This window comes from Astyanax mexicanus, chromosome 2 (assembly GCF_023375975.1).
Source record: "Astyanax mexicanus isolate ESR-SI-001 chromosome 2, AstMex3_surface, whole genome shotgun sequence".
In the NCBI taxonomy this organism is placed as follows: Eukaryota; Metazoa; Chordata; class Actinopteri; order Characiformes; family Acestrorhamphidae; genus Astyanax; species Astyanax mexicanus.
Genome location: NC_064409.1, coordinates 14,578,010 through 14,591,336, shown reverse-complemented (window position 1 = coordinate 14,591,336; position 13,327 = coordinate 14,578,010). Strand labels below are relative to the sequence as shown.

General features: G+C 37.4%; 1 protein-coding gene across 2 annotated transcripts in view; it reads right to left on the bottom strand.

Moving 5' to 3' along the window:
- The window catches only part of strip2 (striatin interacting protein 2), a 58,599-nt gene that overhangs the window by 25,563 nt on the left and 19,709 nt on the right, over positions 1–13,327 (bottom strand). For both annotated transcript variants that reach the window (XM_049473422.1, XM_049473423.1), the window contains exons 6-9: positions 6,555–6,623; positions 3,400–3,506; positions 3,138–3,265; positions 1,725–1,913 (exon numbers count right to left, since the gene is read on the bottom strand). In XM_049473422.1, the coding sequence (XP_049329379.1) occupies positions 1,725–1,913; positions 3,138–3,265; positions 3,400–3,506; positions 6,555–6,623 (493 nt within the window). The remainder of the gene's footprint in view (positions 1–1,724; positions 1,914–3,137; positions 3,266–3,399; positions 3,507–6,554; positions 6,624–13,327) is intronic.

The window sequence follows — 13,327 nt, the reverse complement described above, 5'->3', positions numbered from 1 at the left end:
ACATCTCTTCTCATTCACTGTCTTTTCTTTCTTTTTATGATTTTTAGACTGTAAATCTAATATTGAAGACATTAAACACATTTTACAGGAACACATGTGAAATTATTTTGAACAGAATATGTTTTATACATCTTTGAGGACAGATCTGCACACTCTTGTAATTTTAATCTCAGGGTCTTCATGAGGTAAAGTCACCTGGAATAGTTTTCTCAGCATCTTGAAGGAGTTCCTGGAGGTGCTGAACAATAATTGCTGCTTTTCCTTCACACTGTGAAGCTCCAGCTCATCCCAAATCACCATCTTATATAATCAGGTTTAGATCAGGGGATTGTAAAGTACAAACACTATGTTTATTACGTAATTCCAATGTTTTAATTAAATACAATAAATTAAAAAAGAATAATAACATAAAGAAAATCATTGAATGAGAAAGTGTGTCTAATTTTTTTTTCCTGGTACTGTATATATTTTACATACAACCCAATGTTTTGTATTTATCAATATAATAATCTACCACTTAATATAATCAACAAAATGATTTCTCTTGAAACAAGATATGTGCAGCTTTGACCAGTTTAACTAATATTAACAGTAAAGTAAGCTAAATTTAAATAAAACATTAAAAGCCTAGAAATATATCAGAAAATATTATTGATTACCGTGTTTTTTTCAGACTATAAGGCGCACCTAAAATCCTGGGGCTGAGTAGCGCTGCTAACCGCAACAAAATACTAAAATTCTAAGCTTAAAAAATAAATGGAAGTGCTTTTCTCACCTACATAAACAGTTTTTAGGACAAAAAAAAATATATTTTTTTAATTATAGTTTTGTTTACTTATGCACTTCCCCTAGCTTCCATATTTGAGGGTAAACATGGCAACAGCCTTGCTCACCTCTATGTAGGCATTCTCAATTGTGCGTGAAAATAGACCAGATTATACATGTTCATTGACAGTGCGCCTTAAAATACGGTGTGCCATATAGTGAAAAAAATTGTAGATTCTTAAAATGACGAGAATCATCCAAAAAAAATCTGTCATGAATTTTGTATGTAAAAACATGACTGCAATTTGGCAAAAAAAAATTCTCATTAGTATAAAAAAAGGGTATTTTTCCCTGCGTTCTCACTGGCAGGTGACAAGTTCCTTATGTCGCCCCACATCATTTACCTGTGTGTGTGTATCAGCATGGCTGGTTAGCATGCTAGCAGTCTACCTATTAAGCTATACTTTGATATAATATTTTCATCGACCATTCATTTTTCTTCAAATTGTCCCTGTGTTTGTGCAAATATACGCAGCTATACGCCTCTCTGGGACGTTCAGACCCACACTCCAGGGGTTATGAACGAAGTCGCTTGTCACTCTGTCATCACAGGGTTTGCTACTTGTTGCCAAATTGTGGCTACAAATCACATCCTCCCATAGAATATTCATGTCTGCTTGTGACTGCAGGGTGAAATGGGCAGTGTAATTGTGCTGTTTTTATGATGAAAGTTTTGTTTACTGTATGTGTGTGGGTGTGTGTGTGTCTGTGTTTGTGTGTGTGTGTGTGTGTGGTTGGGTATGTCCTCTTGAGTTTGATAGTGTGCTTTGTTTAATGGTTCAAGGACAAAAGACATATTGACAGAATTAATCTGCATAGATAAACACTTCAAAACTCTTTCACACTGCGTGTATATGTGTATGTGCGTGTGTGTGTGTGTGTGTGTGTGTGTGTCATACCCTGCGGCTCCGGCGTCCTCTCTTCTGCTGCTGCTGCTGTTCGATGAGCTCCATGGCGGAGGCTGGAGGTGAAGCGGCCCTCATGCTTCGGACCACCTTTATACTGTCCTCTGGGAGAGGGGGCAGCTTCAGCTTCTCTCTGCCCCGAACCTTCATCTGCTGCAGCTCTTCAAAACCTCCCAGGGTGAACTAACACACACACACAAACACACACACACACACACACAGAGTAAATCACACAAATCAATGGAAAAATGATCATGATACATTGGCCACAATAATGATGATATCACAATACTGTGAGAAGACAATTCTCTACGATACTTAACAGCAACTGTGTTACTATAGAGCAGGGGTGTCCCCGCGAGGTATTTTAGAAATAGAATGAAAGTTGGCCCGCTGTTAAGCAGGTTTTTATAATGTGAGATTCAAAGTTTGAACGCTAGGTGTCAGAAACGGGCCAAAGAGTCTAAAAGCGGAGAGAGTGCGCATTTCTAGCGCAGAAAAACGGGGCAAAAGAGTCTAAAAGCGGAGAGAGTGCGCATTTCTAGCGCAGAAAAACAGGGCAAAAGAGTCTAAAAGCAGAGAGAGTGCGCATTTCCAGTGCAGAAAAACGGGCCATAAACGAGTATAAACGTTGCCGTAATTAAGGAGTTTATTATTAAGAGACACTGTCAAAGATAAAGATAGTAAGTCAAGTAAAATGGTGTGTAAATTAAATAATCAGGAAAATGTAAAAAGTGGTATATTTCATTATTTGTTTTATTACAGAGTCTGTGGCCCGTGACTTATATATATTTCTCCTTCTGGCACCCAACAAAAAAAGTTTGGACACCCCTGCTATAGAGGATAAAATACTTCCAAAACAAGACCAAATACCAGGAATTATTAATTTATTGGTGTCAGCTTCACAGAATTTCACAACCAATATTATTCACCGCAGGTTGACCCTATTCATTTGATAAGCGCCACCTTGTGGAGTAAAGAACCAGTAACTTAAGTAAGTCAAATTGGGGGAGTGAGTCTTAGAGCACCTATTTTTCAATAAAAATATTGATATTTGACACCACATATCAGTAATGTATTGCTACTGTATTGAAAACAATACAATATGTCAATATGTATATATTATACAGTAAAATATCAGTTTCAAAGGCCTGTGGGGACAAGATATGCTAAACCAAATGCGTTCATATTTAAACCTAAAGAATAAACCTACAGTACAATGGATTAAATAAACATTTCCTTAAAGTCTGTGTGATGTGTGTGATAGTATTGTAAGTGTACAGTTTTATGTATAAAATACATTGAAACAAAATGGTACTTTTTAATAGTGGGTGTGGATTAATAAGCTTTTGTGTGTGTGTTTGAGTGTGTGTATGTGTGTGTGTGAGGTGTTGGACGGAGGCTGACCAGCACAGTCTTCCACAGCAGCAGCAGCACTTTCTTCATGGGGAAATGGGGGGCGCTCATGCTGCAGAACTTGGTGACCATGGTGAAGAGCAGCAGGGCGAAGGGTTCTCCGTTGTAGAGTGGAGAACCTGAACAGGGGCAGGAGGTTAATCACAGTGAACAAGTTCAACCTCCAGTCACTTTCAGCATTTTACACACACACACACACACACACACACACACACACACACACACACACACACACACACACATACACACTCACCCAGCTCGGTTTTGAAGGCCTCTCGGGCCGTCCGCCACTCAGGCTTATCATCTTCCATTTCCACACGGATCGTCTCCACCATCAGATACATGATGCTCAACAAAACCCTGCACACACACACACACACACACACACATTTACACACACTGTGTTGCTGTATTTGTCAGGATTAGAGCTGCACAATAAGCCAACACTGATTATATTACATGTTCATAAACGTCCTTCAAATATACAGAATATTAGCAACGTAACGTTGTTTTTCTCAACGCTTTTTGGAAAGGGCCGTTGTTTTTCTCAACGCTTTTTAGAAACGGCCGTTGTTTTTCTCAACGCTTTTTAGAAATGGCCGTTGTTCTTCTCAACGCTTTTTAGAAACGGCCGTTGTTTTTCTCAACGCTTTTTAGAAATGGGCGTTGTTTTTCTCAACGCTTTTTGGAAATGGGCGTTGTTTTTCTCAACGCTTTTTGGAAATGGCCGTTGTTTTTCTCAACGCTTCTCAGAAACGGCCGTTGTTTTTCTCAACGCTTTTTGGAAATGGGCGTTGTTTTTCTCAACGCTTTTTGGAAATGGGCGTTGTTTTTCTGAACACTTTTTGGAAATGGCCGTTGTTTTTCTCAACGCTTTTTGAAATGGCCGTTGTTTTTCTCAACGCTTTTTGAAATGGCCGTTGTTTTTCTCAGCGCTTTTTGAAAGGGCCGTTATTTTTCTCAACGCTTTTTATAAATGGCCGTTGTTTTTCTCAACGCTTTTTAGAAATGGTCGTTGTTTTTCTCAACGCTTTTTAGAAATGGCCGTTATTTTTCTCAACGCTTTTTATAAATGGCCGTTGTTCTTCTCACCGCTTTTTAGAAACGGCCGTTGTTTTTCTCAACGCTTTTTAGAAATGGCCGTTGTTTTTCTCAACGCTTTTTGGAAAGGGCCGTTGTTTTTCTCAACGATTTTTGGAAATGGCCGTTGTTTTTCTCAACGATTTTTGGAAATGGACGTTGTTTTTCTCAACGATTCTCAGAAACGGCCGTTGTTTTTCTCAATGCTTTTTGGAAATGGGCGTTGTTTTTCTCAACACTTTTTGGAAATGGCCGTTGTTTTTCTCAACGCTTTTTGAAATGGCCGTTGTTTTTCTCAACGCTTTTTGAAATGGCCGTTGTTTTTCTCAACACTTTTTGGAAAGGGCCGTTGTTTTTCTTAATGCTTTTTGGAAATGGCCGTTGTTTTTCTCAACGCTTTTTGAAATGGCCGTTGTTTTTCTCAACGCTTTTTGAAATGGCCGTTGTTTTTCTCATCGCCTTTTGGAAAGTGCCGTTGTTTTTCTCAACGCTTTTTATAAATGGCAGTTGTTTTTCTCAACGCTTTTTGGAAATGGGCGTTGTTTTTCTCAACGATTTTTGGAAATGGACGTTGTTTTTCTCAACGCTTCTCAGAAACGGCCGTTGTTTTTCTCAACGCTTTTTGGAAATGGGCGTTGTTTTTCTCAACGCTTTTTGGAAAGGGCCGTTGTTTTTCTCAACGATTTTTGGAAATGGACGTTGTTTTTCTCAACGCTTCTCAGAAACGGCCGCTGTTTTTCTCAACGCTTTTTGGAAATGGCCGTTGTTTTTCTCAACGCTTTTTGGAAATGGGCGTTGTTTTTCTCAACACTTTTTGGAAAGGGCCGTTGTTTTTCTCAATGCTTTTTGGAAATGCCCGTTGTTTTTCTCAACGCTTTTTGAAATGGCCGTTGTTTTTCTCAACGCTTTTTGAAATGGCCGTTGTTTTTCTCAGCGCCTTTTGGAAAGGGCCGTTGTTTTTCTCAACGCTTTTTATAAATGGCAGTTGTTTTTCTCAACGCTTTTTGAAAGGGCCGTTGTTTTTCTCAACGCTTTTTATAAATGGCAGTTGTTTTTCTCAACGCTTTTTGAAAGGGCCGTTGTTTTTCTCAACGCTTTTTGGAAAGGGCCGTTGTTTTTCTCAATGCTTTTCAAGATGGCCGTTGTTTTTCTCAATGCTTTTTAGAAAGGGCCGTTGTTTTTCTCAATGCTTTTTAGAAATGGCCGTTGTTTTTCTCAACGCTTTTTAGAAATGGTTGTTGTTTTTCTCAACACTTTTTGGAAATGGGCGTTGTTTTTCTCAACACTTTTTAAAAATGGCCGTTGTTTTTCTCAACACTTTTTGGAAAGGGCCGTTGTTATTCTAAACGCTTTTAGAAATGGCCGTTGTTTTTCTCAATGGTTTTCAAGATGGCCGTTGTTTTTCTCAATGCTTTTTAGAAAGGGCCGTTGTTTTTCTCAACACTTTTTTGAAAGGGCCGTTGCTTTTCTTAACGCTTTTTGGAAATGGCCGTTGTTTTTCTCATCACTTTTTGGAAATGGCCGTTGTTTTTCTCAACGCTTTTTGGAAATGGCCTTTGTTTTTCTCAACACTCTTTGAAAATGGCCGTTGTTTTTCTCAACGCTTTTTAGAAATGCTCATTGTTTTTCTCAACGCTTTTTGGAAATGCTCGTTGTTTTTCTCAACGCTTTTTGGAAATGGCCGTTGTTTTTCTCAACACTCTTTGAAAATGGCCGTTGTTTTTCTCAACGCTTTTTAGAAATGCCCGTAGTTTTTCTCAACGCTTTTTGGAAATGCCCGTTGTTTTTCTCAACTCTTTTTAGAAATGGCCGTTGCGGGGGATGCATGCCCCTTCCATCATTAATGCAGCACTAGATGTGGAAAAATCAAAAATAATCTCGTCTTTAGAAGCATAAAGCCTAAATTGAGATCCAGTGCAGGTCTCATCAAAATGCACACTCTCCCATGTGTTTCAGCAGCCTAATCAACACGGTAAACAACACGGGGTCTCTAATTATGCCCCATTTACCAACAGGAACCTCTCACTGAGTGCACAATCAATCAGAGAGATGCCACTAAAGTGAGCAGCTCAGGGAAAGGGAAAGGATGGCACTCAGCCCTCACACTCTGGCAGGTGAGGCTGGATTTATCAACCAATAATCTCCTAGCTTACACCCTGAATAGTCCCTACAGTACACTCACAGCTCTCAGGCTAATAGAGAGGTGAACAGTGACGTGAGGGCTGGAGGAGATAGTAAGTGTGTGTGTGTGTGTGTGTGTGTAGCTGTAGCTGTATACTATGAGGAAGGTTGCATCATCAGGTAGATCAGTTTCAGAGGGCATCTTACCTGAGTTCTGTGCTGTCTGCCAGCGATATGGCAGGTTTCCTGACAGCGCTGCTACATGCCTGGTTATTACTGGAACAGATGGACAGAGCAACACAAGAAATTTAAATGTATACAGTTTCTTACCATCCTGCAGGATATTTCACATAATACTAAAATCATAAGCAGAAGAAAAACGCTTCATTAAACCAATGGTTTAGTTAAATATGTACACTGTCTGACCAAAGAAAAACTCAACACCTGGGTGTAACTAAGTAAATGATGTGGTGTTGCTGCTGCAGTTGGTCTGCAGGTCTAGGTTCAGCAACAGTATGTGCTGAAAGCATGAGATCAGCTGTCTACCTGAATATACTGAATATAGACCAGGTTATTACATCATCAATGGATTTTTTTCTTCCCCGATGACACGAGCATATTCCAAGATGAACAATGTCAGGATTTGTGATGGATTTGTGAATGAGTGATTCAGGGAGCATGAGATCATCATTTTCACACATGAATTGAGAGAGTTCACCACAGAGTCCAGACCTTAACCTCATTGAGAATCTTTGGGATGTGCTGGATGGAGAAGCGCTGCTTTGTGCAGCAGTTGGTCAGACTCTACCATCATTAATGCTGCAAGATCTTGATGAAAAATTAAAAAGCAAAATTTAAAAAATCTAAGCTAAAGGCGGTCCTGCGAAATATTAGAGTGTGTTAACTTTTTTTTTGCCCAGGAAGTGTGGTTTATGTTCAAATAATTGATATTTATGACAAAAAACACTCCTGTTACTGGTACTCATTCCTGTTACTGGCACTCATTCCTGTTACTTTTTTAAGTTTTAAAATGGACCTCCTCAGTCATAGTTACAATAAGATCAAACTTAATTTTGGTCTTTCCATGGTCTTCAGAAGAACCAACCGATGTCACTTCCTGTTGTAGATGTGACTTGTAGAAAATTCCAAATGTTTCAGATGGGATAATGTTTACCAATAACAGGATTAAGTAAAACCCAGGCACACAACTAAATTGTGTATTTTAACTTAAATATTATGGATTTATTATGAAAAAATATATATATTTTAAGTCACACAATAATGCAAAAAAATCATTATATTTCATGGTACAATTTATAGTTTGAAAGTGTGGACAGGTCACAAATGCTATTTTTTCCGTGTTCTAAGTAGTTTTTATTAATGTTTTTAATTACACATTTTACTTTTGCAATTACATCAAAGTACAAGAAGTTATTTAGTATGCACATTTATATATGTAATTTACTGGGCACAGAAATGGCACCCATTCGATGTAATGGCCCATATCATATTGTTTTCTATATACAATAGAAAAGCTTAGTTTTGTTTGCTGTTTAGTAAGATAATTTGCATATCAAATTTAGATATTGACCAATATTTACCAGAAATGTATTTTTAATACCTTTGGAAGGTGAGTTTTAGCCATTTTAAGATTAATTAAGCTATTTTCTTTGAATAAATTAATTTAAGACTATTAAAGTACCAGCAGATACACTATTTATGTGTTTTATGCTGCTTATCGTCTGACCCAATATCTACAACACGATGTAGGTTTCTCTGTTAGTTTTTAATCGACCAAACAACCGAGCGAGTTCAGTCTAAACCCAAACAATACGCTTCACTTGGCCCCCGCTCTGGGTGATGTAGTAACAGCTGTTGTGTGAAAGAGCCAGCGCAACAGGAAAAGGCCTGAGCGCAGGGCGTGCGGCTAGCACACGGGCTAGCTTGTTTTTGAAGTGGAGATCACAGAGCGCCCGCACTCCGAGCCACTTCACCACAGTGTGGTGAAAAGGAGGGAGGGAGGAGTGAACAGAGAGGCAGGTGTCTGTTCTGCCCGGTGGCTAATGGCTTCTTAGGCTAAGGTGGCAGCAGGTGCAGCGCTGCATATGCATTTTCTTTTCATACTGAATAAATGTGGATAAATGTGGAACTGAATCTTATAAAACTACACATAAAAGAGCTTCAAAGCTTCCAGAAGAGATGAGACAAACAATAATTAGGGTAGTGTATCAAAACAGCTGGTCTTGCAAAACATGCTAGCAAAGCTAGCAACACAAGCTGTTCACATTTTGCTGAAGTATTACTTTATTGCTTAAAAGTGTAATCAAAAAGGGTCAATAAGATTCAGTTATTAATAATTTAGGATTAAAGTTGCTACCTGAACATGAAACAAGAAATTCTGTTAAAAATTACAAATGTTAATAATTGTATAAGGCTATATTTTACTTTGGCTTTGTATGGGACACGGAAGCCCGCACTCAATGAGAAGCAAGAGTATGGTGCTTAAATCTCTTTATTCTAAGGTGGACATGTTTCGGCTCATGCTGTCCTCAACACCCTATACATTCAGTACAACCACATGATCTCAAATACTCACATGACACGTCACATGACCCTAACATGATCCTCCAAAGCCCACCTGACAATATCACACCAAAAATATCAAAGGAAATGATATACAAATATTTACAAGACATGATCTATTTTAAAAAACAAGTGAGATTAAATTCATCATTCATCCCTCTTGGTGACATAGTACTCAAAGTATGAATCCAAAAAGCTTCCCTTTTTAAAATCTTATTATTAATATCTCCATCTTATTATTAATATCTCCATTCTTAGAATTGCACGTGATACGACTTTTTTTTTCAAGTATCTTTTGTCCGTTCTCGGATGTGTAAAAGTGTTTGTTTTCACCAAAATTTTTTTAGGACCATTTCTGAGACAAGCAGTACATTCTCCCATCCGCTAATCTGCTACGTAAAGAAAAAAAACATGTTGCTGAAAAGCACCAGGTTGCAGGTTGAAAGCTTAAAGGTATCCCTAGCTGGGTGTGTTTGATTTCCTCAGCTAGATAACTGTGCACTGCGCCTGGGGGACACCAAGAGGACAGAAAAACTTTCCAATAAGACATTGTAATTAAGTGCCAGATGCCCAGAGCTCTGATACATCAGACGGCAGACACTTGCTCCCCAGAGAACATGGCTCTCATTACCAAGATACAAACTCACAATCCTCTGGTCCTACACACACAATGTGGTTAAAATAATGTCTGTTGTTGTTGCAAATGTTCAATATAATGTTAAATTATTATTTAAATGATTATTCTAAAAAAAAACAAAAACAACATACTAGAACGAAAAGTTTGTGAACATCCAAAGAAAGTTTTCATCTGCAGATGTTTTTTTTGAGTGTTGATAGTTATAACTATAGTTATAACTATAACGTAATCTTGATTGCATGTTACATTAAAACAACTTCACATTTCCAAAATCTAAAAATAATTCAACATTAATTAATTTTCATATGACAGTGAGTCCATTGGTTTTCAATTGACAGAGACTGGATTGGGTTTCTCTCATGTGCAAAAAGTCCTTTAAACAGTAGTGATGCTGATCCTTTCAGAAACCACAGAAGCTAAAGCAAAGCCACTTCCATCGCAATTTACTTCTGAAGCATTTCACTGAAAAAAGTAAGCAATATCTGCAGGAATTATTAACCAATTACAATTTAGTCATAAAACTCATGGCAAAATCTGCCATTGGATCCCCTTACCTTATTTGTTAAAAAAATGTTATCTATCTATCTATTCTTAATGAAAATACAATATGAAGAGCATCTAACATTCATAAATTATTTAAAACTAGAATATTCACAACCTTTCCTGTGACAGTGACAATAGTATAAATCATACAGCTCTGGAAAGAATTAAGAGACCCCCTCAGTGTCTAAATCAATTTCTCTGATTTTGCTATTTATAGGTACAGTATATGTTTGAGTAAAATTAACATTGTTGTTTCATTTTATAAACTACAGACAACATTTATCCCAAATTCCAAATAAAATATTGTCATTTAGAGCATTTATTTGCAGAAAATGGGAAATAACTGAAATAACAGCAACAACAAAAAAGATGCAGAGATTTCAGACCTGAAATAATGCAAAGAAAACAAGTTCATATTCATAAAGATTTAAGAGTTCAGAAATCAATATTTGTTGGGATAACCCTGTTTTTTTAATCACAGTTTTCTTGCATCTTGGCATCATGTTCTCCTCCACCAGTCTTACACACTGCTTTTGGACAACTTTTTGCCTTATACTCCTGGTGCAAAAATTCAAGCGGTTCAGCTTGGTCTGATGGCTTGTGATCATCCATCTTCCTCTTGATTATATTCCAGAGGTTTTCAATTAGAAAAAAATCAAAGAAACGTATCATTTTTACATGGTCTCTTATTTTTTTCCTGAGCAGTGTAGCTGGTCTATAAGCAGTGCTGAGGAGTGTTTGTGCAGCATTGTTGCAGCAGGCTCTTCCCCTCAGCGCTCAGCAGGCCTGTAGACGACCTGAGTCGAGCTGTCTCATTAGAGCTGGTCTGGAGAGAGTGCCACAAATACAGCGCCAGCAGCCAGGCCATGACAGAGCTGTTTTCAGCCGCTCCCTCGGGAGAAAGAGGAAGAGGGTAAAAATAGAATTCACTCTGATTCAACAGAGCTGTGAGGGGCTGCAGGGTCTAAGGCTGCTGCCCTCTCACTCAGCACTGCTGTCGTGTCCTAGAATGAAACACTTAACCTCGACTGGAGCAGTATTACACCCCTCCCTACCCAGAACCTGGTGCTCTTAAATAAAGAAAGGTTGTCTCCACAACTCAATCCCAAATATAAAAATAAATATATAATAATAAATTGTTTCAAAATGCTTTGTTGGGTTGCCTCGGTCCAACTCCCATAGGTTATGTCGCCTTGCCATGAGCATGCTGGCCAGTTTCAAGATAGTAGAGTGACAAGAAAGTACCTTACAACCTATACAGGCGTGGGCAATTTCAAGCTGGCCCCTGAAGTAAGGTGTGTGCCATTTCATAATGTACGCATTAATATTGCAAACTGTTTTGACACAATAAAAAAACAACATAATTATAACTGCAACATTCTTGAAAGTAGTATATTTTGTACTTGTTTTGCTATTTTACTTATTTGTTATTTGGGAAAAAAGCCTTACATTACAATTTTTAACATTTTTACATCCCATCAGAGAGAACATCTGATACATTAATACAAGGTATTTGCCTGTATTTCATAGATTATAAGACGTATGTATATAAATTAAAGGAAATACACTATTTTATTTTTTTTAACTATTTGTTTGCAGTCCACATGCAATTACTAAATATGTTGTACTTTTTTAATACATATTTTTTATACATTATTATTTTATATGAAATCAGAGTTTGCTATTTAAAAATATATTTTTGAGCACATTTTTTGTTTTATTCTATAAACTACAGACAACTTTTTCCCAAATTCTAAATAAAATACTGTCCTTTAGAGCATTTATTTGCATTTTACATGCATCTTGGCATGTCCTCCTCCACCAGTCTTACACACTGCTTTTGGATAACTTTATGCCTTTACTCCTGGTGCAAAAATTCAAGCAGTTCAGCTGGGTTTGATTATATTCCAGAGATTTTCATTTTGGTAAAATCAAAGAAACGTCTCATTTTTAAGTGGGTTCGTTTTTGTTCCAGAGCTGTTTAAATATTTATATTTAAATTCAATTTTTTGTCATGTTGTCAAGAATATTGTTAGTGCAAAAATACTTGCATTACTGGCATTATTATTTTAGGGCCATATTTCTCACCCCTATACAACACTCCATGATCACTTTACATACATACATACATACATACTATCCCATGACTTTTTGCATGTCAGTGAATGTGTGACAATATTTATGACAATGCTACACAAGGAGAGATGCCAAACTTCACACTTTTTATCCCCTGGTTGTGATGTCAGAACTCATCAGCACTCAAGCCTTTAAGCTGTTTGAAACCCCATTGGGCCGAGAGATGTTCAATACATGCTGTAATCAATAGGGACTTTAAGTAACAAGGACAGCTACAGCAGCCAGAATTTGACTGGAGGCTGTCTGCTACCGCCGACTTCTGCTTCTGTTAAATAACAGAAACAGATTGCTGTAGTCACTAAAACATTAGTTTTAAACAAGTTTACAATATCACAGTCCTGTTGCTTATTGTGCATTTATTTTATGTTGTGTGAAATAAGAATGTTATGCACACTATTGCTATTATTTATTATTATTAAGTTTAAAATACACCTCTAGAATGTATACCTATATTTACCTTCATAATAAAACTGTCTAATTATGAATATTAAACACTTGTTTTTTTTCCAAGAAAATCCAGCAGAACCAAAACCAGAGCTGTAAAAACAGGCCAATTTTAAAACTTCAAAACTGTTATGCATTTACACCCAAAATGTTTGGGTAGTTCGTCTCAGCAGCTAGATGGCTAACTAACTTTTCTGTTTCATCCTAAATAGTGCAACAGACAGCAGAGGCTTTAGAATTTAAGGTGAAATGGAAAAATAAAAGAAAGTAAAAGTAAAAAAAAACTAATTTTACATTTGTATCAAAGAGGAATTAAGGAATAGACAATACAACTTAATTGCAGCACCACTTGCACCCTTTCTGAAGCCATATGATGGCCTAAAGTTAACTAGTTAACCAGCAGCTAGGTTGCTGAACGTTGGCGCTCCATTGCTATATATGTAATGTATTGTATTGGATGCTTGGGGGTTGTCCCAATTCTTATGTTGAGGACTTCACCCCTTTCCCTTATAACTCTATTCTAGGGGAAGGATTACACTTGAAAACAAGGTGTAAGTGTACTAAAGAGAAATGGGATTTGACCAAATCCTGCCCACTAGTGAAAGCTCAAGTCAAGGCTGGTAAAACAATGAAACAT